We start from the raw sequence: 24,841 nt of genomic DNA, 5'->3' as shown, positions 1-24,841 counted from the left end.
ATTTTTTTTTTGTTTATTTGTATTTGTTTAAAATATTTCTGCTTACGATTTATTATTTTTTTTGTAGTCGTATATAAAGGCTTATTCTTTTTTAAATGGCAATAACATAAAAAAGTACAAAATAATAAAAAAACTCTGATGGTCACTATAAATATGTTCCTTATAAACAAATGTAACTCCTCGATTACTATATTAACTAAAATACGAGAGGTTCTTTTAGCCAAAAGAGATATAAAAAAACTAAAAAAAAACTAAAAACATTCTAGCTAAACGAAAAAAAACCAAAATGATTGTTTTTTTTTTCGTTTACCAAAAAACTAAAATCAAAATTTATGCTTTTGTGAAATTAACCGATAAAAGTTTTTTGGACTGAAGACCATAATGTGTACATTCTGAAGACCATAATGTGAAAATTTAAAGCACCAAGAAGATCATCAGTTGTAAGATGACGCTATTAAAACGAACATCATATGCAATCAAACGATCATCTTAACTTTAACAGTAACCATTCACAAAATAAGTTCTGTGAAATTTAGAATTACTATGAAAATTTCAAGATGGTTTGTAAGCATTATTAGCTCAAAAAATGAGTGGAACTGAAAGTATTGTTGTTTACAAAGTTATTATTTTGATGATTGAGAGTTATGTTTTAAATTATATGTTATTTTTTGTAAAGTACATTTGATCTGTAGGAGTTAAGTTGAGGAGTTATTAGATCATCACTAATGTATCAAGTTGCAGCTTTCAATAAGATATCCTTTATATTTTTTCTTTTCTCATCCACAATTAAATGTGATGTAAGAATATATGTAAAAATAATGTAATCATATGATGCAAGATTTGGGCTTATGTTTTCTTCACTTATGAGTTATATCGTTTATATTTCAGATTTTTATATTTGCAGTCGCAAAAAAGTTTTGCTCAATTATGGGAATGTTAGTAGTTGCTTGACTATCTTAGGAACTTCATCTTGAAGCGGTTTTTTAATTGATAAGATGATCCATAGCTTCCAACGTTTTGCAAGTTTATTTGGATTATTAGCCTACCAAAAATGTTTTTAAATAAGTAATATGGTTTCTAATAACGTTTTCTAAATCTTATAAACTTTTCCCTTCTCTCTGCAGCTTTTTTCATCTTACACATTTTTAATGTGATTGAGGCCTGAGCTGTTTGTGGGCCACAATAAAACTATCCATCTGAACTCTATGGTCTAGCCATTTTTACTCTCAAATTGGAACAAGCTGTTCCATCTTGAAAAAAGTTGCTCCATTTTAAATAAAAGTGAAATTCTTGCCATTAAGTAACGGTATTGATTTGCAGCTGTCTTCTGATGTGCATTGTAATGCATGGTATTTTTTGCATTAATATCTCCACAAATCATCTGTAAATAAGATATTGATTTATTGTTAATGACTACCCAGACCAACTTAACCAGTCCATAGTCGGCCGTTTTTTCGTCCATCAATTTTGTTCGTTTATAACAAAAAGTGACTTTCATCACTGAAAACCCAATTATTTCACCTCGCTTTTTTATGATCTTTAAACGTTAATTTTTTTTCTTTGTGAACAACGGTCAGAGTAATGGAAATTACTTATACATACTTTTGTATCCAGTCTTTTTTAAATATCTTCTAACGGTTAGCCAACTAACCAGAGGGTTTCTACGTTAGATTATTAAATACGTTGGTCGTCTCATCAGACGACCTTAAAGAAGACATAAATATTTTCACATTTTATGCGAATTTTAAAAGTTTTATTCTGTCTCTAAAGCAAATAATTGTATACAGTTGCTTATTGAGAAGTAGAACAATAAAATATGTTATAACAAATTTCTACCGCAACTTTCATGCCGATAGACACAACTTTCATGCCGATAGATACAAAAAATATTGAAATTTAAAGTCACTGCCAAATATTATAGCCGCTATATACTTTTTAAAAAATAGATATTGTATGTGTTTAGTCTGTAAAATTTTGAGTATATAGGGTAAACACATACATTTTGTCTTTATAACTGTATATTTTTTCATATTCTAAGTTTTTGAATTTTGGTTTTGGAACATCTTTTCGGAGCAATTAGTTGTTTGATAATAAGAGAAAAATTTTGTTTTTAAACGGCAAAAAAATACTAATTCTTTTTTTTTTTTAAAAGTAAAAGGAACTAATCCCGGGTTATTTGTTAAATAAGAAGATATTTTAGCTGGGGTGACCAGGGTTAACTTTCACACTGGTAAGTTCTCGGAAGTCACTTACTGCTAATAAAAAAGTATATACAACTTCTTGTTAAAAAATCTAAGCTTATTTTATGTTTTCAGATTTTAAGAGCCAAATAAGTTTTGATAGATATAAACAGCAAATACAAAGTGTTGTTATGATATACATGAACGTGTGCTTTTCGTGTTTATGAAGTAGTGATGAGTATTTAAAAATTTAATAAGTTTTTTCAACAACAAGTTTGTAAATTTTTTGGTTTTCGGTCTTCGTTTTTTTTTTTTTTGCCACCGTAAATTGTAAGGACATACCTAAGTAAGCTTTTCAAATACGCAAGTTTGTTTTAATTAACAAGTTTCCCTGATAAATAACCCAGCAAACAAAAAGCGTCCTTTAGTCGTCTTAAAAACGTCTTTTCAAGATCGAAAAAGACGTCTTAAAGGCGTCTTAAAAAGGTCTACGTTGTTCGTCGAAAAGACGTCTTACTCAAGATTGTTTAAAGACGTCTTATTGAAGACAGCCTAAAGATTTATTTAATTATATTTTAAGAAAACTGTGTAGTATTAATGGTATATATACGTTGTTACTACCGATTATAATGGGTTTTGACAACATTATAAACACCATTAAGCAAGTTCAAGTTCTTCCTGTGTTTTTTAGAAACATTATTAAAAAAAAAAAAACGCAAATAACTTAAAAAGGTACATATAATACAGTTAGTTGGATTGTTACCAAGTATCTTTCTATTTAACAATTTATATAACATATAATAATATATACAATATATAACAATAAAAAATAATATTTTTTTCATTTTGTTTTTTGCCGTGAAGGAGCATTTTTACAATACCGTCCAATTTGCTGTTTAATTTCAACATTTGAAACCTTTTCAAACCTTCTTTTTACAACTTCTAAAAATCAAATAAGCATCATATAGATATATTTATCAAATATATTGGAAATAAATTTAACATCACATAGATTTTTAACTAAATTAAAAGTTGAATAATTTAAACTTATTTTAGATTACCTTCTGTTAAGTCATACAGGTTACTTGATAATAAACCAATCTTTCCACCAGAACCTTTTAAGTTGAACTGTGTTAACAAGTTATTTGTAAATAATCTAAAAAACATATCGAATAAATAATAAAATAATTGCTATACAAAATATAATAAAAAAACCTATTCATGACCAATCTTGTCAGTTGTTTAAAATCTTCTGCACCTTAAAAACTGAGTAGTTTAACCTAAATAAAAGTTTGGCAAAATAATTATACAAAAATAACTATTTTCACTTTTAATTTATATGGATTATAAAGTTTTACATATGAGTAAAGATTTACCAAATCAAGTCGAACACAATCATCCTCTAAATTTTTTATAAAATCCTCATACTCTGCAATAGTGTCTAATTTCTTGATTGCAAAATTACTATTGGGTTGTTTGTTTATAGCTAAAATAAGCTCCTGGTTTTCAACAACCTTTGAAACTATCTTGAACATCATGTGCTGGTATTCTAAAACATATGAAGAAAATGAAAAAAGAAATATACAGAATGCAAAACATTTATTAATACATTTTCAAAATTATTTACAAGTTTATTCTTATAGGGGAGAGTATGCACCCATGATCCTAAAAATCTATCCGGCCAATTTACTGAATATATGTTTTCACTTTGACCTCTAAATTAACAGTAAATGATAGCAAACTTTATATTTTATTATAATTTAATGATCATTTACTGACCAAAGTATTTAAAATAAATTAAAAATAATAAAAATTAATAAAACTCAATTGGGATCAAGGGTGCATACCAGTATGCTCCCTTGATCCTACATATATGCACCCTTGATCCTATTTTTGTATACTTGATCCAAATCCAAATTTATACCGTGAATGTGTAAAAATTCTTTTTAAGTCATTCAAACAATGTCTATATTAAAAACCATTTAATTTTTTATTATTTTTATTACAATTTTATTCCTCTTATTAGAAGAAAGAAAAGCAAAATCAATGAAAGAAAAAAAATTAATGCAACAAAAAAAGAAAAATCAATGATAAAAAATGTTATCTTTTTACTGAGGCTCTATGTTTCCTCAGTTGTTAAAGTAAGAAATTACTTCTTTACAATATCCTTGTGTAAATCTACAAGACAATTCATTAAAATGCTGTGCTTCTAATATATCACTGTCACTGTTATAGCTGTTCAAAATATTATCATTTTTTCTTTTATAATTTTGGACATCAAGTTTTCTTTTTCTTGTCATGAAGATTTTTTTTTTTTGCATAAAGCTTCCTGATTTTTTATCTTTTTAAACTGACATTTTTTTTTCATTTCCTGAAGTCTATTTAGTTCATTTGGAACAGGAGTATCAGTGAGTATTAGGGTGCGCTGACACTTATGTCTTTTAGCAGACTTTCTTGCTCCAGCCTTTGGAAATGGCTTAATTTTTTCTAGACTTGCTTGATGAGCAATGTTAATAGTAACACTGGACAGTTGACTCCCAGGGTCAGTTATTTTTAAAAACTGATAGGCAATAAACTAGAAGGTGAGTCTAATGGCAGACTTGACATTGAATGATTAAAGGCTGGGACATGAAAATTAGGAGAAACTGAATCAACAGCATCTTAAAATGAATTAGAAGTGACTGATTGGCCATCAAGAACTGCATCAACAGCTGCTCACATTTCATTTTCATTAACTTTACCCCTGGTTGGTCTTTCAGTTTTTCTTTTTTTATGAAACACCATGTTAAACTGTAAAAAAAAAAAAAAAATCTCTTTCATTTTGTTCTATTCATAAGTTGTTGAAACATAAACAAAGATTTTATACACACACACATAAATTATACATACATACATACATATATATATATATATATATATATATATATATATATATATATATATATATATATATATATATATATATATATTTATATATATATATTTATATATATGTATGTATGTATGTATGTATGTATGTATGTATGTATGTATGTATGTATGTATGTATGTATGTATGTATGTATGTATGTATGTATTTATGTATATATGAATACAAAATAATATTATAAGAACAAAAATAAACACAAAATAGCTTGAAAATCTTTATCATAATGCTTTATCCTAAAAAAAAATTACTAAAATACAATATGACATATTGTACAGAAATGTTCATGTTACTCTATAGTTTTTACATTTTGTTATTTTCTTTTTCTGTGTATGCACCTTTGATCATAGGATCAAAGGTGCATAAACGCATTAGGATCAAGGGTGCTAATCCGCTCCATTTTCACAAAAATTTCTTTTTTTTCATATTAGATGGTTTTACAACATAACAAAAACAACCATAGAAGAGGTGAATAATTTAGTTACAAAATGGTATAAACAAAATTACTCAACACAAGCAAATGTTAAAGATGTGAGATTCCTTGTAAAAGTAAAAAAAATACTTTTTGCCGTCAAGATAAACTTTTTTAGAAATAACTTTAACAATAGCCTATTTTCTTACCAAAACACAATAAAATTTGTAGATTCAGTATTGATAACACGATGGCTATCAGCCATTTTTAAAAAGTTATATAAGTATAGAGATAACGCTGTAGGATCAAAGGTGCATATGGATCAAGGGTGCAAGTTCTCCCCTACCTAAAAAAAAATCCAAATGTGAGTACAAATACTCTCCACATTTTACTTACTCCAAATAAAAAAATCAAGTAAATGTTAAAGGAGCTTACTTCCAACTTCCGTAGGAAACTTATTTTTAAGTAACTTCTTGGGTCCAAGCGCTTCAATCATTTTTCTTGTATGTCTATTTTCTGAAGCTTTTTGTTTGGTTCTGATGTTTGAGGTGTAACTAAAGCAAAAAAAAATTATATGTATAAATAATAAAAAGTTACTTTTTTAATCTACAACAAATCTTTTTTTAAAAATTTTTGGTACTTTTTTATTATTAATACATTTTTTTCTTATTTCAGGCTTTAGCTCCTCATGACCACAAAAGTTGATGGGTAAGAGGAGGGGGGAACTTACAATTTTTTAGTTTAGAGTCTATAAAAAAAATTATATATAAAAAAAATTTGATTGTTCCATATCAGTTGATTGTGAAGGTAAAAATAAGTGAGACAAAGATAAAGTTAACAATAAAAGAATGTTCCAACTTTAATGAACAAAAAATAGAAAATTCAAAAGTAATACATACATAGTGCAACAGAATATGAAGGTGATTGTTCCTCTGTAGTTGAATGTAGAGATAAAAAAGTGTCAGCTAAAAATGAGAATTCAGTAAAAGTGTAGATTAAAAATATATAAATTCTAATTTTGAAAAAAATTGAAAATTAAGAGACAAATTGTACCAGAACACAGATTAGATTGTTTTAAAGTAGATCCAGATGACAAATTAGAGCCAAAAGATTTTTTTAGTGGTTTTCTCAACACAGATTTAAAAACTGGTGGAGGCAAAGGAAAATCAGGTAACTCTAAAACATAATAGTTTTATTATTTATTTTTCTTTTAGTATTTATACAAACATTAATTTACAATATAGATTTGACATAAAACAAATAAAAATAAACAATTAACATAAAAATAATTAAATGTAATTATACCATTAACATTACTTTTCACTTTAAAGGTATCTTTGGAAACACAAATATCTATTTCATCTTCTTCCTCTGCTGCTGTGGCGTGTATATATATATATATATATATATATATATATATATATATATATATATATATATATCCACACATAGATTTGTGTTAAAATTTCATACCACTCTCAAATTTGATTTTAACAAGTTTATATTTGTCCCATGTTTTATCCATATCTGTATCTATCCATCTTCTAGGCACAACATCTTCTTTTTCCTCAAAGTTCTCTACCCAAACAGCTCTTGCCCAAATCATGGTGTAAAACTAAATCATGAAGAAAAAATTTTTAAAATATCAACAAAAGCCTTATAATAAGTTGGAATAACAGAAATAAGTAGCAATAACAAAAGACAACTGTCTTTTAATTTAAAAAACTTATAAAGGAATGAAAAGGAACAAAAAAACCATTAGGTTAATAATTATGGTGATAATGACAAGAGCACTAATTTGTCTAAAAAAATAGACAAATAAAACGAAAAAAGGAATTAAAAACAGCATTAAAATAACTGAGTGGTCAGTTTAAATAAATCTGTTTAATATTTTAAATATTTAAGATATTTTACTTCATCACTTCAACGATTAAAAAAATGGTAGTTTTAATAAATTTTCTAAATAATAAAGAAATGAAACAATGTTATAAAAAATTAAATCTCTTAGTTGTTTTTTTTATTTTTACTTTTTTAGCTCTTTAACTTTATTTTTTTTACTTTTTCATTTACTGAATTTTACTTGAAAAATGATTTTTTTAAATTTCAAAAAATGTTAAATAACTGCATTTAAATACATTTTCAAATAAACCAATAATAATTTCAATTAAAGATTATCTTTTTATACAAAAATATAAATGTAAAAAACAAATAAAATGGAAAATCAAAGTTAAAAACTAATCATTGTTTTATAAATCAAAGTTTGATATATATATATATATATATATATATATATATATATATATATATATATATATATATATATATATATATATATATATATAAATATATATATGAATTTAAAAACCTTTCAATTAATGTTCATGCAATAAAGGAAAGCATGTAAGACCTTCCTTCCAAGGTAGAACAACAACCTTTCAGCAAAGACTTTCCATTTTTAACTCAACCACTTTTACTCTAATTTCATCAATACTTGGTATGAACAAAATTTTAAAGGTTTTAGACTGAATAGGTTGTGTATATAAATCATTTTGTAAGTCAAGTCTAAATATTCTACATTTATAAAATCCAGATGATAATTTCTCATCAATAAAACAAAGTTGATTTTCTCCTATGTAAAAACATGAATTATTCAGCTTCACTGAAACTTTTAGTTTTCAAGATTTTGTATTTAACATAGATTGTATACTTTGATATTTCTTGGCTAATTGAACAACAGGACTCTTTGAGTTTTTTACTGCTTTCTTTATTATCTGAATGTAATTTTCAAAGAGAAAACAAGATATCTCATTTAGTGAACAATCAAATTTAACAACATCATCACAAATATGAAGTAAACAGTGAACATTGTAAACACAGAATGAATTTGTATATAAATGTTTTGAATTGATAACAAAATAATTATTTAGTCCTCTAGCAAAAGCAAGATAATGTTTCCTAAATTCAGTGTCTTCATTTAAGACAATCACCATTGCAACATGCGATGTTAGAAAATGATTATAAATTTCTTTGCTAACAACAACCTTTAAAACTAAGGGACCAGTATATAAGATAAATTGTTTGAACTCTGTTGCTTTCCACTGATCTAACTCTAAAAGGGAACGTTTATTGTTGAGCAAATTCAGATGACATCATACTACGTAAGCTTAATAGATTATCACATATTTCTTTTATTTGGCCATTTGAAAGTCTACAATATTTTGAACCAGGCTTTAAAAAAGTAAGTATGAGTCTTACTACACCAAGACAAACCATGTGCATATAAACCAAAATAAAATCAGAAACAAAAGATATTTTAAGTTGAGCTAAAGGAGTAAGAGATCTCTGATGATCAGTGTACCAAAAGGAATTAAACCCCATAGTTAATCTTGGAGTTGAAGGGTTGTTATCAATAAAAACCACTCTATGTTCCTCACAAAATCTTGGCATTGTTCCTTATAAAATCTTGGCATTATTCCTCATAAAAACTTGGCATTGTTCACAGGAGTAATATCCTGTATGTGTTTGTATACATTTAAGAAAAGAGCAAGAAGGTGTATCACATATGAATGCTTTAAGTGTAACATCAAATTTTTTATAGTTACAGTATAAACCATCACAACTTTGAGGTATTGTAGAACTGCTGAAACCTTTTTTGCCAGAACAATCATGAAATCTCTATATGTTAAAAATTATTCCAAATCTATCGTTTGTAATATCACTAGGAATCGTATCCTTTGTAATACAATTTCTTTTAAGCGTATCAAAAAGCGAAGTACAAAACAAGAAAATTTCAGATCTAACAAATGTTCTGATAAAAAATAGAAAAAGTATAATTAATAATATTTCTGAATAAAATCTGTAACATAAATAACAAAGCTCAATAATTACGAATTATCAACAAATATAACTATTTCTGGCAATTTTAGAGGAGTTACAATATTAATAGCTCTTTCAAAAATAACAGCATTTAATACTGTTGCCCCAGGATGTTTAGAGGCTAAATAGATAGCTTTTGATAATTTGCATTTGAATGGATTCCGATTGTAAAAGATTCTTTTTTTAAATTATTTTTACTGATTATGCTAATAGTTTTAAAAGAAAAAAAAAAAAGATTATATTATTTATTTTATGAAATAAATAGTATAACAAAAAAATAAAATATATAAAATAATAATAAAAGTAATTATTTATTTTATGAAATAATATAACCTTTTTTTCCTTTTAAAAGTTGATCGTGCACATCACGGTACGGTTGTTACATTGTGAGCTTGTAAAAAGGTTTGGCTATTTCCATAGAAAAGGCTCGTGATTAGTAGAAGCGTGTTCTACAATGTTTCTCTGTAGATGAATGGGTTAATTTGACTCATGTAAGTGTTGTAGCATCAGGTACCGTGATGAGAAATACATGCCCAAGTTCCAGCAGATCTCCAAATTGGAGTTAGAAAAAACTCTTTGTTAAATGTTTATCTGCTTATTGCTTTTTTTAAAAATATAGATAGTAATTATTATCATTTTAAAAAAAACTTTTTAGGAAACAGAGTGCACCCAAAGTTTCATCTCCTTAACGACTTCTTGTTTTAGTTGCAAAACGTCGGCTAAATGTAATAGAAAAAGATCTTAATAAAAATATTCAAAACAAGAATAAACTGGATTTAAACTCCTGAAATCTGATCAATTACAGTTAAAACTTTGGGAAAAAAACTTTGGCGCTACTCCACTTTCTCCCCCCCCCCCCCCCTAATTTTATGATTGATTCTGATAGAGAATTTTATGCTGATTAAGAATCGTATAAAAACATGGGTCTCAAAATCAACGGAAAGTGCTCTAATCTGATGTTGAAAGTACAAAAATATACCACAAATCGCTAATATTCGCCATCTTGAATTCACTAACTTTACGGTTGATATTGTTTTTAACCGCAAAACATTGCCAGCCTGGTTTTTACTATAAGGAATTTTTTCTGGTTTAATATAGATAGCGATTCCACGACTCAACGAAAAACATCTGACGTTTGACAAAAAACACGAAATTTTCATGAACTTACATGAAACTTTCATGAATAGATTCTAAGGATTTGTATACAGAAATTATGTATATATATATCTATATTCCTTCGCATATTTTATGACGTTTTTTATTTTTATTTTCGCGACGTAAGAATCATTGTATATGTTTATTTGAATTATAAAAAAATCGTCTGGAATGGCTAATATAGACGCGTAAGTTCTTTCCAGAGCTATCAGGCAGACGATCGAGTTATAAAGTTATAAAACGTGTCGCTCTTGCGAAATTGCGATTCCTTCTAATGAAATTTAGTTTTATAACAGAATTTACGATTATTTTTTCGGTTATTTTTTTTTTTTTTTTGTTATTAAAGAAAAAAATTAATTGGAAAGACAAACTTTCATAGAGTAATAAAAAAGGGCTTTCTTAATGTTCTTTGCAAAAAATGTTCTTAATAATTTTGTGCGGCTATGAAAATAGCCGTTTTTTGATTTACACAACCTTAGGCATGAATTATAATGTATGTTACGTTTGATGCACACAGGATGTCAAACAGGATATGCTGTTAAAACTTGATTCCAAAAGTGAAAAAACCGATGTTCGGAAAATCTCTGCATCCACATAAACTCGGATAAATAATCAGCTACCATTTCGCGATTAGTTGGCCCCATCATTGATTTGAATTTTGCTTTTGCTCAACACCACATAGCTTCCACGTGATTTGTTGTTACACCTGTCTGTGGATCTACAAAGTTGAGGGTGTGGTTAACGGTACCATGTAAATATGCTGGAGCTTGCAAATCATTATATGCTCTCCACATGTCACTCCAGACAATAGAGCCAGGAAGTATCCATTGATGTATGATAGGAATTAATGTTGCAGCATCGCGGTTCTGGACAGGAATCAAAAAGCCTTTCTTCGTTGCAGGTTCATACCCACCAAATATCCACTGCTGCGGGATTATTCTACCAACTTGATATTTTCTTCGACAAAAAACAGATTCATCTATTTCAACAATGCACCCTGGACCGCCTATTGGATCAGGGTTATTGAGGAAATATGAGACGCAAATGTCTCTGCAAAATTGATTCCAATCAACAATGGTGCTGTCGTTTCCGATATTTAACTCTTACCTTAAATCACTTATTGATAATCCCCGGCTCTTACCTGCACTTCTACTCCAAGCGTAAGTTAAGCCCAATATTTGCCACAATTGTAGGTGAGATTTCTCAAAGAAGCTGCCTTTTCTAATGTTGAAGGTCCTTTTGCAGCGCTTGACTGGACATCTCCAAATAACTTGATCAACTGACCCATTCTTTGTTTGCTGTGTGCAGGGCACGTTACATACACTACAATTCATGCTTTCAGCGAGTAAACCATAAGTTCTGCACCAGTGAATTGTAGCTTCGATATCGTATTTGAATTTTGCTCCTATTTCTGTCAAAGAAAGTGAGTCAAAAGCGTCTATTGTTGGTCTTCGAAGAGCCATGATATGTAGATAAATGAAGAAGCAGAAAAACTATTCTGAAGCACTCCTTTTTATATGACAAACATAATGAAAATGAATTCACGGGGGGTTAACTTGAAGTTTTAAAAGAAAGTTAATAGTTTTAAAAAATTATTTTTATAATAAAAAATTTTTTATCTTGTTTTAAAGTGAATTGTAGAATATAATCAATGAAAGAATTTTTCAACTTATTTGACAAAAGTTTTAAAAGACACTCAAGCTAACAAACTAAGAATCCAGTTGAAGCAAATTGACGCGATAAGAGTAAATGCCATTGAATTTCATTACCTGCTAAGAGAAAAAAAATGCGGTCAATACACCTGATTATGAACTTAACGCACCGGTTCTTTGTTCTTTTATTCGAAATCTTTTATATAAAAAATAAAAACCAGGCTGTTGATACTTTGAAAGGATAACTTTTAAACAAAAAAAAAATCACTTTTCAAGATGGCGAATATTAGCGATTTGTGGTATATTTTTGTACTTTCAACATCAGATTAGAGCACTTTCCGTTGATTTTGAGACCCATGTTTTTATACGATTCTTAATCAGCATAAAATTCTCTATCAGAATCAATCATAAAATTAGGGGGGGGGGGGGGGGGAGAAAGTGGAGTAGCGCCAAAACTTTTATTGCTTGAAAGGCAAGAGAGGAAAGTTATTATTGACAAATATAGTTTATGAACTTTCCTTAACTGATTAACTTAACGTTTTCATTTTAGTATCTGATTTTAAATTCGAAAGCATAGAGAGATTATTTTAAACTTTTACTTGTTTATCAATGATGTCAGTAAATGAACTTGGTATTTGTTGGCTCATCAACAGCAAGATTTAAATTGTATGAAAGTGTTGATCAACGGTTTACAATCGAATAATGTTATCTTAGGATTTTCAATCACTCGTGTGCACGAAACTCGTTTTTCAATAAATTTGCTCACGGGAAGCTCGTTCTTAAATGACGTCATGGGCGGAAAACTTGATCCTTAGAAGACTCGTGTAAAGGAAATTCAAACTCGTGTGAAATATTCTTTATCGAAAAATACAATACCAATAGCTACTAAATAATAAAACTATAAAAAAAAAAATTAAACGAATCTTATAGAAGAACATTAAACAAAATATGAAGGTGTTTTTTTTATCACACCGTACATAGAATATAAAAATATCGAAAACAAATTTGTAAAAGAAAAGTAGGTCATCCTTAAAAAAGGAAACAAGCAACAAATCTCTTTTAAATAAAAATCACCATATCTTTTAAGTAAAGTTTTCTAAAAATATACTTTAATGTCAAATTTGCTAAAAATAGATTTAAATAGTGAAAAATTCCAAAACCTCCGTAAGATAATCTTAAATCCATCCTTTGCACTTCTTTTTCTATCACCTCAAATTACACTATGTCTTTGATTAAACATTTTTTAAATCTATTTTTTTAGACACCCATTAATTTTAGACCCCATATAAAATTAGATGGATTTTGTAATTAATTTCTCCAGGAAGATTACGTTAAGAAAGGGTAGGGTTTTCAAATTTTAAAAGGTTTATAATAAATTTTAAGAGAGTTTTTATAGAGCAAAACTTTTTTTAATAATTTTAATAACTTAAAAAATTTTCAAGGTTTAACAATTCAAACATTAAAAATTTTGTGAACAAAACTTTCTAATGTTTTTAAATTTTTATCAGTGAACTTTGATTTGCAGCTTTTTACGTTTTAAACAATCTGAAATATTTAACATCTTGTTATTGAAAAAGCCGTTGTTCATTTCATAGCAAAACTGTCGTATTTTCAATGAATGCTTCTTTTTAAAGCAGCTACTTCGTCTGATTTCCAATTTCAATAATCTCTTAGAGCGAGTAAACAGTTCTTTAGAGATGCTACGAGCATAGAGATAAAGTTCCGTCAAAGAACATGATCGATTTAGTTGGATAAGGGATCGATTTTTGCGTTGATTCTATTGATCGTGACTGAAACATTCAAAAAAAGAAGAAAAGTACCATATAAACAATTTTTTCAAATAAAGTTTTTTGGTAAAGATTTTGATAAAAAGAAGATAATCATTTATTTGAGCAATAAGTACCTGGTGCTTAGATATAAAATAAAGGAGTTCAAGCGATAGAAGACGATTAATGTTGTTCATTTGAGATAGACTAAAGAAATATTGTATAAAATGAGAAATTTGAGCACCAAACTGTTTCTTAAAAGTGTATAACAGTTTACCAACCTGGTTTCTTTGCATAAACCACCGGTTACCATCTAAAATAAAAAAGGATGCTGTTTAGTTTTTTTTTTTCTTTTCAAGATCTTAGATTTGCAATGCATAGAAGCAACAACAAAAATCATTTATTGCATAAAATCTCAGTTACATTATCTTTTTAGGTTTTTCTGTATGATAAAAGTTAAAATATAAATTTATATTGTGCTTTTGAAGCAACCTCGCTATTTCTCTTCTCTGTCGTTTTTTTTTTTTTTCAAAGCACCGAAAAAATGAAGAGCTTACCTTAAAAGTAACTTGTTTATTTAACTCATGATCAAATAGAGGTATACCGTAGCACAATTGTAAAGGCACCCATATATCATTTGTCGATAAATGAAGACTTTCATTAGAAAGTTGAACATCTTCGTTGACTAAATCTAACTCTGAAGAGCTAGCCGTATATGTTTGATTAGCTTTCGTAGAAGACAAATTTAACAAAGTGACGTAACCACAGGCAGTTGTCAAATTAAATTCAGCATTTATCTTTTGAAGGTTTTGAGATATCTGTCCTTCTTAAAAAATTGAATTAAGTTTTAACCATTTAACTTTTTATTGTGTTTTTTTTTTGTTCTGGGACTGAAGAAAATTTACCTGATTCTTGTAAATAATTTTCATCAAGTGGGAATGAGATATTTAAAACATCACCCTCTCCATAAATACCATGCCCCTAGTTGAAACACAAACGGTTTTATTGAAATTCCCATTTAAATAATGGATTTTCTTTTTCTTTTTCTTTTTTTTTTTTTTTCTTTCATATAACAGTAGAAAATAAGTATCCAATTTAAAAAATCCAATTTAAAAAGCTTACTTGAACAAGATAAAAATCCAATTTAAAAAGCTTACTTGAACAAGAACTGGGGAGTGCATCAGAGCTTCATTAAGAGTAAACAAAATATTTGAGGTGTGTACAACCGCTGGGTCATGGTTCCATGTTGTAATTAGCAGCCTTTCAAAACCCTAATATGAACAACTTAGTAAACACAGAAGGAACCAATCAAAACAATCTTTAATATACCAAATATTACTCAACTTACATGAAATATATCAGGAAGTTGCTTCAGCCTAGTTCCTTTTACTAAGAGCAATGATGGGGGACCTTTTTTTAATTTGTCATAGAAAAATAGTTTAAACCATACTGAGTTAACCTTAAAAAACATAACAATAAACTTAAAAAAAAACGTCTAACAAATCTAAAAGTTGAAAACAGTTTATACATATTTATTTCCAAAAAAAGGGAAAAAGAAAAAACTTGGTAAAGAACTGAAAAGCTACATTCAGTATTTACTTTACCTCAGGTATGGCAGGACCAATATGAGGTGGGCAGCAACTTGCTATAGGCCGTATTTCATTACTCAAAGGAGCCATTGATATTAATAAACTTAAAAATAAGTCTTTAAAAAATCATTTTTCTTTTTTTGAAAAAAAGTTTTAATAAAAAAAAAAAAAAAAAAAAAAAGTAAAAAACTGTTTCTACCTGTACTTTTTCTGTAGAATTCGAGAGCAAACAGCAGGATCAAGACTGTTCATACTTTCACATCTCAAAAGGTCTTTGAAATAAATATATTTTAAAACAAACACATTTTAAAAGAAATGCTCTTAAGACTGTCCATTTTTTTACATTTAATAAAAAAAATTTCTATTTTTCACATTTCCTTGAGAAAGTTAACATTTTGTAATCTTTTAACTTTAAAAACTTTTAACAAAACTTGTAGAAGCATATTTTTAGTACAAATAATACATCAACATATACATCATCTATATGTTATATATAAAACCAAAATATTTTTCTACCAAGCTTTGTGGTAGCCATCTCTTGATCAGAATTAAGATCTTTGTTGTTTCTCAAATACTGTATTGTGTTTTTTAAAATTTCTGCATGGTCAAAATAGCGCTGTGCCTCTCCTTCATTGGTTACATTTTCTATCTAAAATTTGTGGATATTAAGAGTGCAAAACCAATAATAACTTATTTATGTGGATCAAAATCCAAGTTTTAAAGAAACCAAACCCAGTTAACATCAGAAACGTCATAAAAGCTTTTAATCAATTGAATTTTTCTTTTTCATTTTTTTTTTTTTTTTTTTTTTTTAAATTTTAAAAATCAATTTAATGATGCCTTTTCAAGTTCTGCTACAAAGTTATCCAATGATTCATCTGTTAATTTCCCCACTTCAAACATTGTAACAGCATGCCTCTTCAATCCCTGAAAATAAAAAGGAAACAAAAGTCTATTAACATCTTTTTATGGCTAAAAATTGAGCTTTATTGATCATTCATAAATCTTCAAAACCTGAAAATAAATAATACTTTAACAAACTTTGATTCAGTTGGTCAATCATAAGTGTAATCATAAAAACTTAAAACTTGCCTGAGATAGATTTCCCATCATCAAAAAGGCTGTTAAAGTTGAGTCAAATAGAAACGCAATTCTTTTATTATACACTGTTTCTATAGAGACAACAAAAAATGATTATAGAAAGAAGCAGTATACAACGCTATTCCAAAATAGCCTGGAAGATATTAGCAGTAACTATTATATATTACAATAGTAACTACATTCATAAAAAATGGTTTGGAAAAAATTTCCACTTTTTTAGTATAAAAATATATCAATGTGTTCATCTGTGAACAGCACATTATTGGTCAATACTGTCAGATCAACAGTAATTTTGCCAACCAAAATACTTTGAAAACCCTAAATTACCTGATGATAATGAAATAACACTTTCACTCTCCATCAAAAGTTCAGCATCAACTTCTTTCTCTAAATCTTTATTAATATTATTACATTCATCATCTTCAAAATCAAGCAAAATATCTGCAGAGCTACCATCAAATCTAAACCCGTAAATTGTAAAATTTTTTATCATACAAATAGTGCAGTGAATCATAAACTTTATTTTAATTAATGTTAATTTAAGAGTAAATCAAACATACTTTCTGGATTTATTTAATGAAAGGGTGGAAGGAACATCTTTAGCTTTATCTTCTCCCTCTTCTTTTTTGTAAGCTAGTCCCAAACGACAAAACAAAGAGATTGCACACTGAAACAAACAAGCATTTGAATATAAAGATTGATCTAGTTCATGTGACATTATCACTTAACATTTATCTAAACATTCTATAATTTATGTAAAGACAAAACTACCTTTGTTAAACTAAGATCAATTTCTAAGACTTGCGCCAGCTAAAAAATATAAAATAAAACTTTGATTCAAAACAAAATAAATGTGAAAACTTATTTAATTGCAAATTTCAGCACTTTATGCTTTTAATACTTCTTTAACAGTAGTGTGTTCATCTATAGAAACAAAAACTTTATAAAGCATGGCTTCCATGTAATCACCAAGAACTCGATTCATGATAAAATTCTCTAATGGTGGAACTAAAACAAAACCACAGATAATTTATAAATTTATTGTAATACTTTTATGCTGCCACTTATCAATTTTAGATATTCATATAAAGTTGGCAGCCTACCCACTATAAAGTCATCATCATATATAGGAACCTCCATGTATATTAAGCCACGGTTGTAAAGAGCTGTAAAAAAAGAAAATATTTTGAACTTCAAAATTTTCACAGTTTGCTCAATTAAACAAAAGTAACAAACCAAAACTAAGCACCTGTGACTACATCTATATTTAACTCAGAAACAGGTAGAGCTCCTTTATCGATTAATTTGTCAATCATTTCTATTTCACTACTGCTGCACAACTGTAACAAAGCAGAACGAAATTTTTTCTTAATAATATTGCAGTAACAAGTCAATGAAAAAAATCAATAGAAAACTTTTTCATAATGCTTTTATGAAAATTTTTTTATTACTCTTAATTTTACTTCTATAAAACAGAGTTTTCAACACATGAATGTCCATTAAAAAAAAGATTGCAATATAAAATGCCATGGTAACAATAATTTTAAGATTGTCTTTTAAAAAGTAAGTTCTTGTACAAATGAAGTCTTTTTTTCTTTTTTTTGGGCATTTTTTAGTAAGTTACTATGTCTTTCTCAGGAAAGTGGCTTTACAAAATATCTGTAGAAGTAGATTATCTCTAGCTTAAGTTTATAAAAAAATCAGACAGGATGAAATCAGACCATGGAGTTTGACTAATATAAAAATGTCATTTTAAAACACCATTTTACTAAAAATATTTTAGAAAAAAAGAGAGGTGTTTTGCAGTAAAAAGTTTTTCTGACAGAAATAGAATCAGCAAGAAGCAAAATATGAGTTTTTAAAAAATACTTTTGGTTTTGCAGTTAATTAGACTGTGCCTGATATTCCCAATGTTATGTATAGATTTTTTTTAGTTTAAAAAATCCTGAGATATAAAAAAAGGGAATTTTGCGCCTGTTAGCTAAACAAGTAACCTTGATATCTTCGTCAGTTACACTGCCAGGGTGTGCTACCCACCAACTAGCTAGTGACAGAGTCGGTTTTAAAGGAAGAAGCTCTCTTGGGGGTTTCCGAGCACGGAAGAAACGCTATAAAAAATATTAACACCAATGATTAAAGGAATTAAAAAGAGAAAATACGAAGTTGTAACATTTAATATCAAAATTATTAAAAGAAAAGAAAAAAAATTTGTAAAGTTAATTTTAATATAACCTTTGATGATTTACACTGATTCATTATTTCAATATATTGATTTCTACCAATCCCAAGTAAATGAAAGCCTATATACAACATTATATTATTAGTATACTATTTGTAAGTTTTAATTTGATGATTAAAAAATTGAGTGCTTTATAGCTAAAATGAGAAATCTGTTAGTATTTTATTAGAATGCTACATAGAAAAGGATATCTATCTGTTTATCATTTTATCTAAGTCTTGATCATAACAAGATAGTGATATGGCAATACAAAATAAAACTAACTTTGCCAATTTTCACTTACTGCGTTATTAGTTTAACTTGAAAAACATCTTACAATCAGCTGCTGTAAAGTTCGGCAATGTGTCATAACTTCGCTCGCTTACCATTATATCTTCCATCATTTTGCAATAGTATATAAAAGGGGTCAATCGCAATCCTTTTACAAAGATATCAGACAGATGGTAAGGATAAAGCTAAAAAATTAAATTAAGAATCTGCTATAAAACATGAACACATGCAGAACAATCAGTATGTATAAAAACAAATATTTTTTTAAAATTCTTTTAAAAGATTTTAAAAATGCATTATTTCAGTCAAAATGGTAATATTTGTGGCTTTTAAGGACCACTTAAAAAACATTTTCTTCTCATCTTTTTTCCTATCACTCTTCTAGGAGAAACTGAGTCACAGTAAGGTCTGGGGTATTACGAAATATAAGATATACTCCCAGTAAAGTTTTATAGTTTATCCAAGCACAAGCATTTTCAAAGCTAAGCATAAGTTATAAGTAGTTGTCAGAAAAATACAAATACAAATTTAGAATGATTGGGCAACATAGTAGAGGCTCTGAAAACATTTCAAATTTCAACTGTCGTTAACTTTTTAGCACTTATTGCCAGATCCTCAATTTTTCAATCATGATTCATTAACTAATTAAATGCATTTTATCACTCTAGATACACTGATATAGATTAAACACAGCTAGACAATAATTTTTACCATTAAGTGATCTCTGCTGTACTGAATAAGTTCTTGGTAATACTTTTTTTCATCCTTTCGAACATGTCTAACTAAAAATTTAACTCTATAGATTGTAAAGTATAAAATTAGCAAGAAAGCAGAAAGACAATAAATAGTGGTATATATCATATTTCTGTATAAAGTATTTAAACATCAATTTTCTCAAGATTGTTACATACACACATGCATACATACGTACATGTGCATACATACATACATACATACATACATACATACATACATACATACATACATACATACATACATACATACATACATATATGTTTACAAAAATGTGTATGTGTGTGTCTATATATATATATATATATATATATATATATATATATATATATATATATATATATATATATATATATATACATATATATATATATATAATCACATCACTAATTCAAATAACTTTACCAATACTTGTCTTAAACCGATGTTGATTTTTGATGCTATAGTCTGAAACACATTTCGCCCAATTTTGCTCATTATTACCCAATGCCTAATCAAAATCAAACCCGAAACATAAAAATTTAGTGAATAATATTTACTAAATGAAGTAGGAAAATGTTTATTATATTGACTTCCATTAATTTTTTAATAAAATGGTTAAACAAATCTTGGGTAGACAAAGTGATATGTTTGGTTAAACTAATAGCTGGCTTAAAGTTTGTGTGACTTGGATTCTTTATGGTCATTTGGTTTAAAATTTGGAATCCAGTTCTTTTTACACAGCAAAAAAGATCAGTGACCAAAAAAAGTAAGACAGGGAATTTTAATTGATAGTACTGAAAAAATATGAATACATATAAAGTTTAGACATTGTTTGCTCTTTTTTTTAATTTGTATTCAATTTAACATAATTACTAATAAAAAGTTGTATTTGACAACTGTATATTTTAATACCCTTTATCTGACACAAAAAAATTGCATTAATTTATTAGCTTACACTACAATATCTAACACAGAGAACTTTCTTTTATAATGAGAAGAAAATAAATTTTCTTACCTACAGAATCAGTATAGATATAGTTTAATACTTAAGTATTTAATTTTAAAAAAAGAATTCCCAGAAAACAAATTATTATAGAAATTAAAATTTTTTAAATTAGTGAAAAATACTTAATGAAAACAGAACTATATTCTAATGTGTAACTGGACTTAACATTAGTCTGGGACTGGAGATTCTACCACTGCATAATTATTTACTTATTATAATAATATATTTGATAAGTTTCATCTAATCCTTCAAATTCCATCAACTTTCATTAAATTACCAAATTTAAGCCAATTAATTGAACTGAATCGATAGCTTCTAGAAGAGATTTTAATCTTAGGGAACTCTATTCACATGAATCTGTTACATAAAAAGGTCTTCTTTTAAATGAAAACTGATAACTGAGAAAAACAAAACTGAAAGAGGATGAATTTCCAAAAAATACATATACAAATATATTGGAAAATTTTTTTTTAGTTATTAAACAATAGCACAAGTCTAATACTAAGCTCAAGCACTTTGTGGTTGTAAAAGAGTATATTTTAGAAGGAGAAATTAGGAAAACAAGACAAGCAAATGGTAGTTAGAAGTCAAGCTGTTATAAAACTGGCAATTAAACAGAACCCGGTTGTCCAAATTCTGTAAAAAGGTTACATTATCTGTTCATGAGTATTTTAGCATAAACTTCCAGTAAATGTAACAGCTTTAGAATAAAAAACTGATACAGCTCTTTTACTGGAAGTTTATATTAAAATACTAAAACAACAACTCAGGAAAGATCTGGTATACAATTTAGCCAAAATGATGCTGTTAAAGAGGAAACTAAACAAAAAAAATACTAGTAAGAAGAAAGCTAAAGGACTGCAAGCTAAACAAACTTATAAAGAAAAAAAAGAAAAATGAAGAAAATTCATTAACTGACAGTGATTCAAGTATTACCATATTTTTTTCTCAGAGATCTTTAAGCTAGGGGCTAAATAATCTCTGAGTAAATCAGCTGCAACAATAAATCAGTGTCCATTCTGATGCCCATTCAGATCTTTCTTTACTTGAGTATGATCCATGTATGCTGCTAAAATAGCAGAGAGAAGATTGGAAAGGATGAAAAAAAAGAGTAAAGATTACCTTTACTCTTTACTAGACTCAAGAAGCTTTTGTCTTAATCTATTTCTGCAACCAAACATTTATCAAATTAAATTAATGGGACATTGAACCCATTTGATAATATTTTTCTTTATTACAAACTTTTAACGACTAGTCTTTTAACACAAAAAAGTATAATAAAAATCTTTACCATAAAAAACATAATAAATTCAATATATTACACCTTAACTGTTAACAATAATAAAATAACCCAACAAATTTCAACACAGGGTACAAAAAATATTTGTCAGTCCATCACAAATAATTATTAAACAACTTTAAACTAATTGCATACAATAATACTTCATTGATGATTAACTAGTATTGCAAAGGTTTTTCTTGTTTGTTAAAGATTGAAGTGTATGCTATTGAGAGGGTGTCAGATATTAGGTTTTTAATCTAAAAATATTTTTTTAAAAGAGCCAAGCTCTAACACAATAAATTAATGGTTTGCTAAACCTTTTAGACCTAGAACAGCACTAAATATTTAACTGTAAGCTATGACTTGAACAAATTACAAAATATAATATGATCATTTTATGATTTATAGTTATCTTAGCTATTTGTAAATTTTAAAGACTTTTATTTGTTATTTCATTAACAACTGATTTAATAAACATTAAAAAAAACTTACTTGTTTTACACTCTGAGGCAACCTGTTCCATGAGTTTTTATTTTTAATATGTTCTTCAACCTCTGGATTCATCATTTTGTTATATTATTTTATTTTCCTCTATTTTTCCAATAAACAATTTATATGACAGATATATAGCATCATTGATACTTCTACAATTTACCACCATAACATACACACAAACACCATACCACCATTATCTTTGCTTATTCTTTATTATCATCCTTAGTTATCAAATTGTTATTCATTAAATTTCAATATAATGGAAAAAAGTATAAAAATAATACAAATAATGTTTTAAATTAAAGTACTATTACAATACTATACCAACATATAAAAATTAATTAAAACACTGAGATTTGCTTTACTTTTTTTAATCATAGTTTTCTTTTGATGACCTCAGTTATCCCCACTTTTATAAAATTATAATTTTATTCTAATTTTATAAAAAATCATCCTTTTGAATCAAATTATAAAACAAAAAGATCACAACTAACTTAACTTGTAACACAGGTTTAAATTTTTAAGTGTGTTATTTTTCAAATATCAAAACAAACAGGACAAAAACACTGGCTTAGAGGTTTTTCTAGACTGTTGCTTGATTCTATTTTTTATTTCTATCAAAAGTGACTTAAGTGATGATGATAATACTAATGACTTATATTGTTATTAGAAATGTTTTGTTTAGTAAAACTATCAATAAATCCTGTTATAGGACTTTTGCTGTATAGCTTTATTACTATGTTATAATTTCTAAAATAATGATAATAAAAATAATAACAATAATAATATATAATAATAATAATAATAATAATAATAATAATAATAATAATAATAATAATAATAATAATAATAATGATAATAATAATAATAATAACAATAATAATAACAAGAAGAAGAAGAATGTTAATAACAACAATAGTAATAACTTAGTAATAATAATAATAACAACAATAATAATAACAATAATAATAATAATAATAACAACAATAATAATAACAATAATAATAACAATAATAATAACAACAATAATAACAATAATAATAACAATAATAATAATAATAATAACAACAATAATAATAATAACAATAATAATAACAAGAAGAAGAAGAATATTAATAACAACAATAGTAATAACTTAGTAATAATAATAATAACAACAATAATAATAACAATAATAATAACAATATTAATAATAACAATAATAACAATAATAACAATAATAATAACAATAATAATAACAACAATAATAATAACAATAACAATAATAATAATAACAATAATAACAATAATAATAATAACAATAATAATAATAATAATAATAACAATAACAATAACAATAATAACAATAATAATAACAATAACAACAATAATAATAATAATAATAACAATAAGAATAATAATAATAACAACAATAATACAATGCATTTCGATACATCTCAAATATTCGATAAATTTTCAACAACTTTTTCGCAACAAAAGTTTCAGCAGTGTTTCTAAAGATTACGTGACCTCTGGCTTTTACTTATGAACAAGAATAGTTAAGATGATTTAAATAGATACTCGGTAGCGAGAGACTTAGTGCGGCAAACGAAAAATTGGAGAAGACGGAACAATGAATTGAACGTCTGAGTAGAAAAAGGACATTTTCCAAAAACATGAAAAGTAAGCTGAAATAGCCATTTTGTAGCTGAATTGCAAATTCACTATATGAGCGTATAAAAGAAAGTATTTCATAGAAAACACATTTATAAATTTATCCTTGTAGTTTACGTTGAGAGGAAAGATACTATTCCGGGAAAGTTCTCTCTCTTCCACTAGTAATCGTACGAACAATAATATTTCGTTTATTTTCGCCTTTTTGTGTTTATTTTTAGTAATACGAGGATTATTGTAAGATTGTTTTGATTATAACAGATTGCTCTAATAATATTATATACTAGCTGGAAAACCCGGTGCAATGTGCCGGGTTTGCATGAGATGTAAAGCTTTACAGAATAACTATATATTATTAATGAAAAGCTTTACTGTATTAATCAGAAATGAATTTGTAGCTATGCAGTCATGTTTTTGGGAACTAAACCACACTGTGGAAATGTAGCTTTTTTGCAAGAAAAACATCGATAAATCACAATAACCTTCTCTCTAAGGGGCTGTTTA

At 27.1% G+C, this 24,841-nt stretch overlaps 2 protein-coding genes across 12 annotated transcripts; both read right to left on the bottom strand.

Annotated features, from left to right (window-relative positions):
• Positions 1-2,929: 2,929 nt before the first annotated feature.
• LOC149892174 (uncharacterized) lies at positions 2,930-6,930 on the bottom strand. 6 transcript variants are annotated; one of them, XR_016449747.1, is made up of 7 exons: positions 6,824-6,930; positions 6,572-6,694; positions 6,418-6,483; positions 5,954-6,072; positions 3,557-3,729; positions 3,242-3,336; positions 2,942-3,122 (listed from the first exon to the last, which is right to left on the bottom strand). XR_016449747.1 is itself a non-coding variant. In XM_090078395.1 (6 exons), the coding sequence occupies exons 4-6, from the start codon at positions 6,012-6,014 to the stop codon at positions 3,440-3,442; spliced, it is 255 nt and encodes an 84-aa protein (XP_089934521.1). In that variant the 5' UTR covers positions 6,015-6,072; positions 6,418-6,483; positions 6,572-6,694; positions 6,824-6,930; the 3' UTR covers positions 3,309-3,439. The 6 variants fall into 6 exon arrangements, 4 of the variants coding, with proteins under 4 accessions (XP_089934522.1, XP_089934521.1, XP_089934519.1 ...); XM_090078395.1 differs by lacking the exon at positions 2,942-3,122 and having other exon boundaries at positions 3,309-3,460; XM_090078393.1 differs by lacking the exons at positions 2,942-3,122; positions 3,242-3,336 and having other exon boundaries at positions 3,343-3,729.
• A 6,658-nt stretch (positions 6,931-13,588) lies between these two features.
• On the bottom strand, positions 13,589-22,937 carry LOC145192632 (protein FAM91A1-like). 6 transcript variants are annotated; one of them, XM_090078405.1, is made up of 25 exons: positions 22,682-22,909; positions 21,844-21,976; positions 20,325-20,409; positions 19,878-19,948; positions 19,213-19,351; positions 18,890-18,957; positions 18,652-18,765; positions 17,907-17,997; positions 17,761-17,823; positions 17,559-17,665; positions 17,429-17,467; positions 17,218-17,324; positions 16,985-17,118; positions 16,649-16,728; positions 16,397-16,483; positions 16,073-16,205; positions 15,756-15,828; positions 15,572-15,659; positions 15,316-15,426; positions 15,125-15,238; positions 14,873-14,948; positions 14,525-14,793; positions 14,249-14,280; positions 14,105-14,174; positions 13,589-13,991 (listed from the first exon to the last, which is right to left on the bottom strand). In XM_090078405.1, exons 2-25 carry the CDS (start codon positions 21,844-21,846, stop codon positions 13,902-13,904), a joined length of 2,244 nt encoding a protein of 747 aa, XP_089934531.1. In that variant the 5' UTR covers positions 21,847-21,976; positions 22,682-22,909; the 3' UTR covers positions 13,589-13,901. The 6 variants fall into 6 exon arrangements, with proteins under 6 accessions (XP_089934531.1, XP_089934528.1, XP_089934529.1 ...); XM_090078402.1 differs by lacking the exon at positions 21,844-21,976 and having other exon boundaries at positions 22,682-22,937; XM_090078403.1 differs by lacking the exon at positions 21,844-21,976 and having other exon boundaries at positions 14,525-14,790; positions 22,682-22,937.
• Between the last annotated feature and the right edge of the window lie 1,904 nt (positions 22,938-24,841).

This window comes from Hydra viridissima, unplaced genomic scaffold, assembly GCF_058129835.1.
Source record: "Hydra viridissima isolate aposymbiotic clone 2 unplaced genomic scaffold, HvirCarnegie_v1 scaffold_2, whole genome shotgun sequence".
NCBI classification, from domain to species: domain Eukaryota; kingdom Metazoa; phylum Cnidaria; class Hydrozoa; order Anthoathecata; family Hydridae; genus Hydra; species Hydra viridissima.
This window is presented reverse-complemented; position numbering and strand designations above follow the sequence as displayed.

What these genes read in the sequence shown, in the direction of transcription:
- LOC145192632 (XM_090078400.1), bottom strand. Translation starts at nt 22,756, where the DNA reads ATGATGAATCCAGAGGTTGAAGAACATATTAAAAATAAAAACTCATGG. An exon ending in TCGGTTTAAGACAAGTATTG is followed by an intron (nt 19,949 to 20,324) that starts GTAAAGTTATTT and finishes TTAAATTTTTAG; the next exon opens with TTAGACATGTTCGAAAGGAT. An exon ending in TTGGTCCTGCCATACCTGAG is followed by an intron (nt 15,427 to 15,571) that starts GTAAAGTAAATA and finishes ATGTTTTTTAAG; the next exon opens with GTTAACTCAGTATGGTTTAA.
- LOC149892174 (XM_090078393.1), bottom strand. Translation starts at nt 6,014, where the DNA reads ATGATTGAAGCGCTTGGACCCAAGAAGTTACTTAAAAATAAGTTTCCT. An exon ending in GTTTCCTACGGAAGTTGGAA is followed by an intron (nt 3,730 to 5,953) that starts GTAAGCTCCTTT and finishes CATATGTTTTAG; the next exon opens with AATACCAGCACATGATGTTC.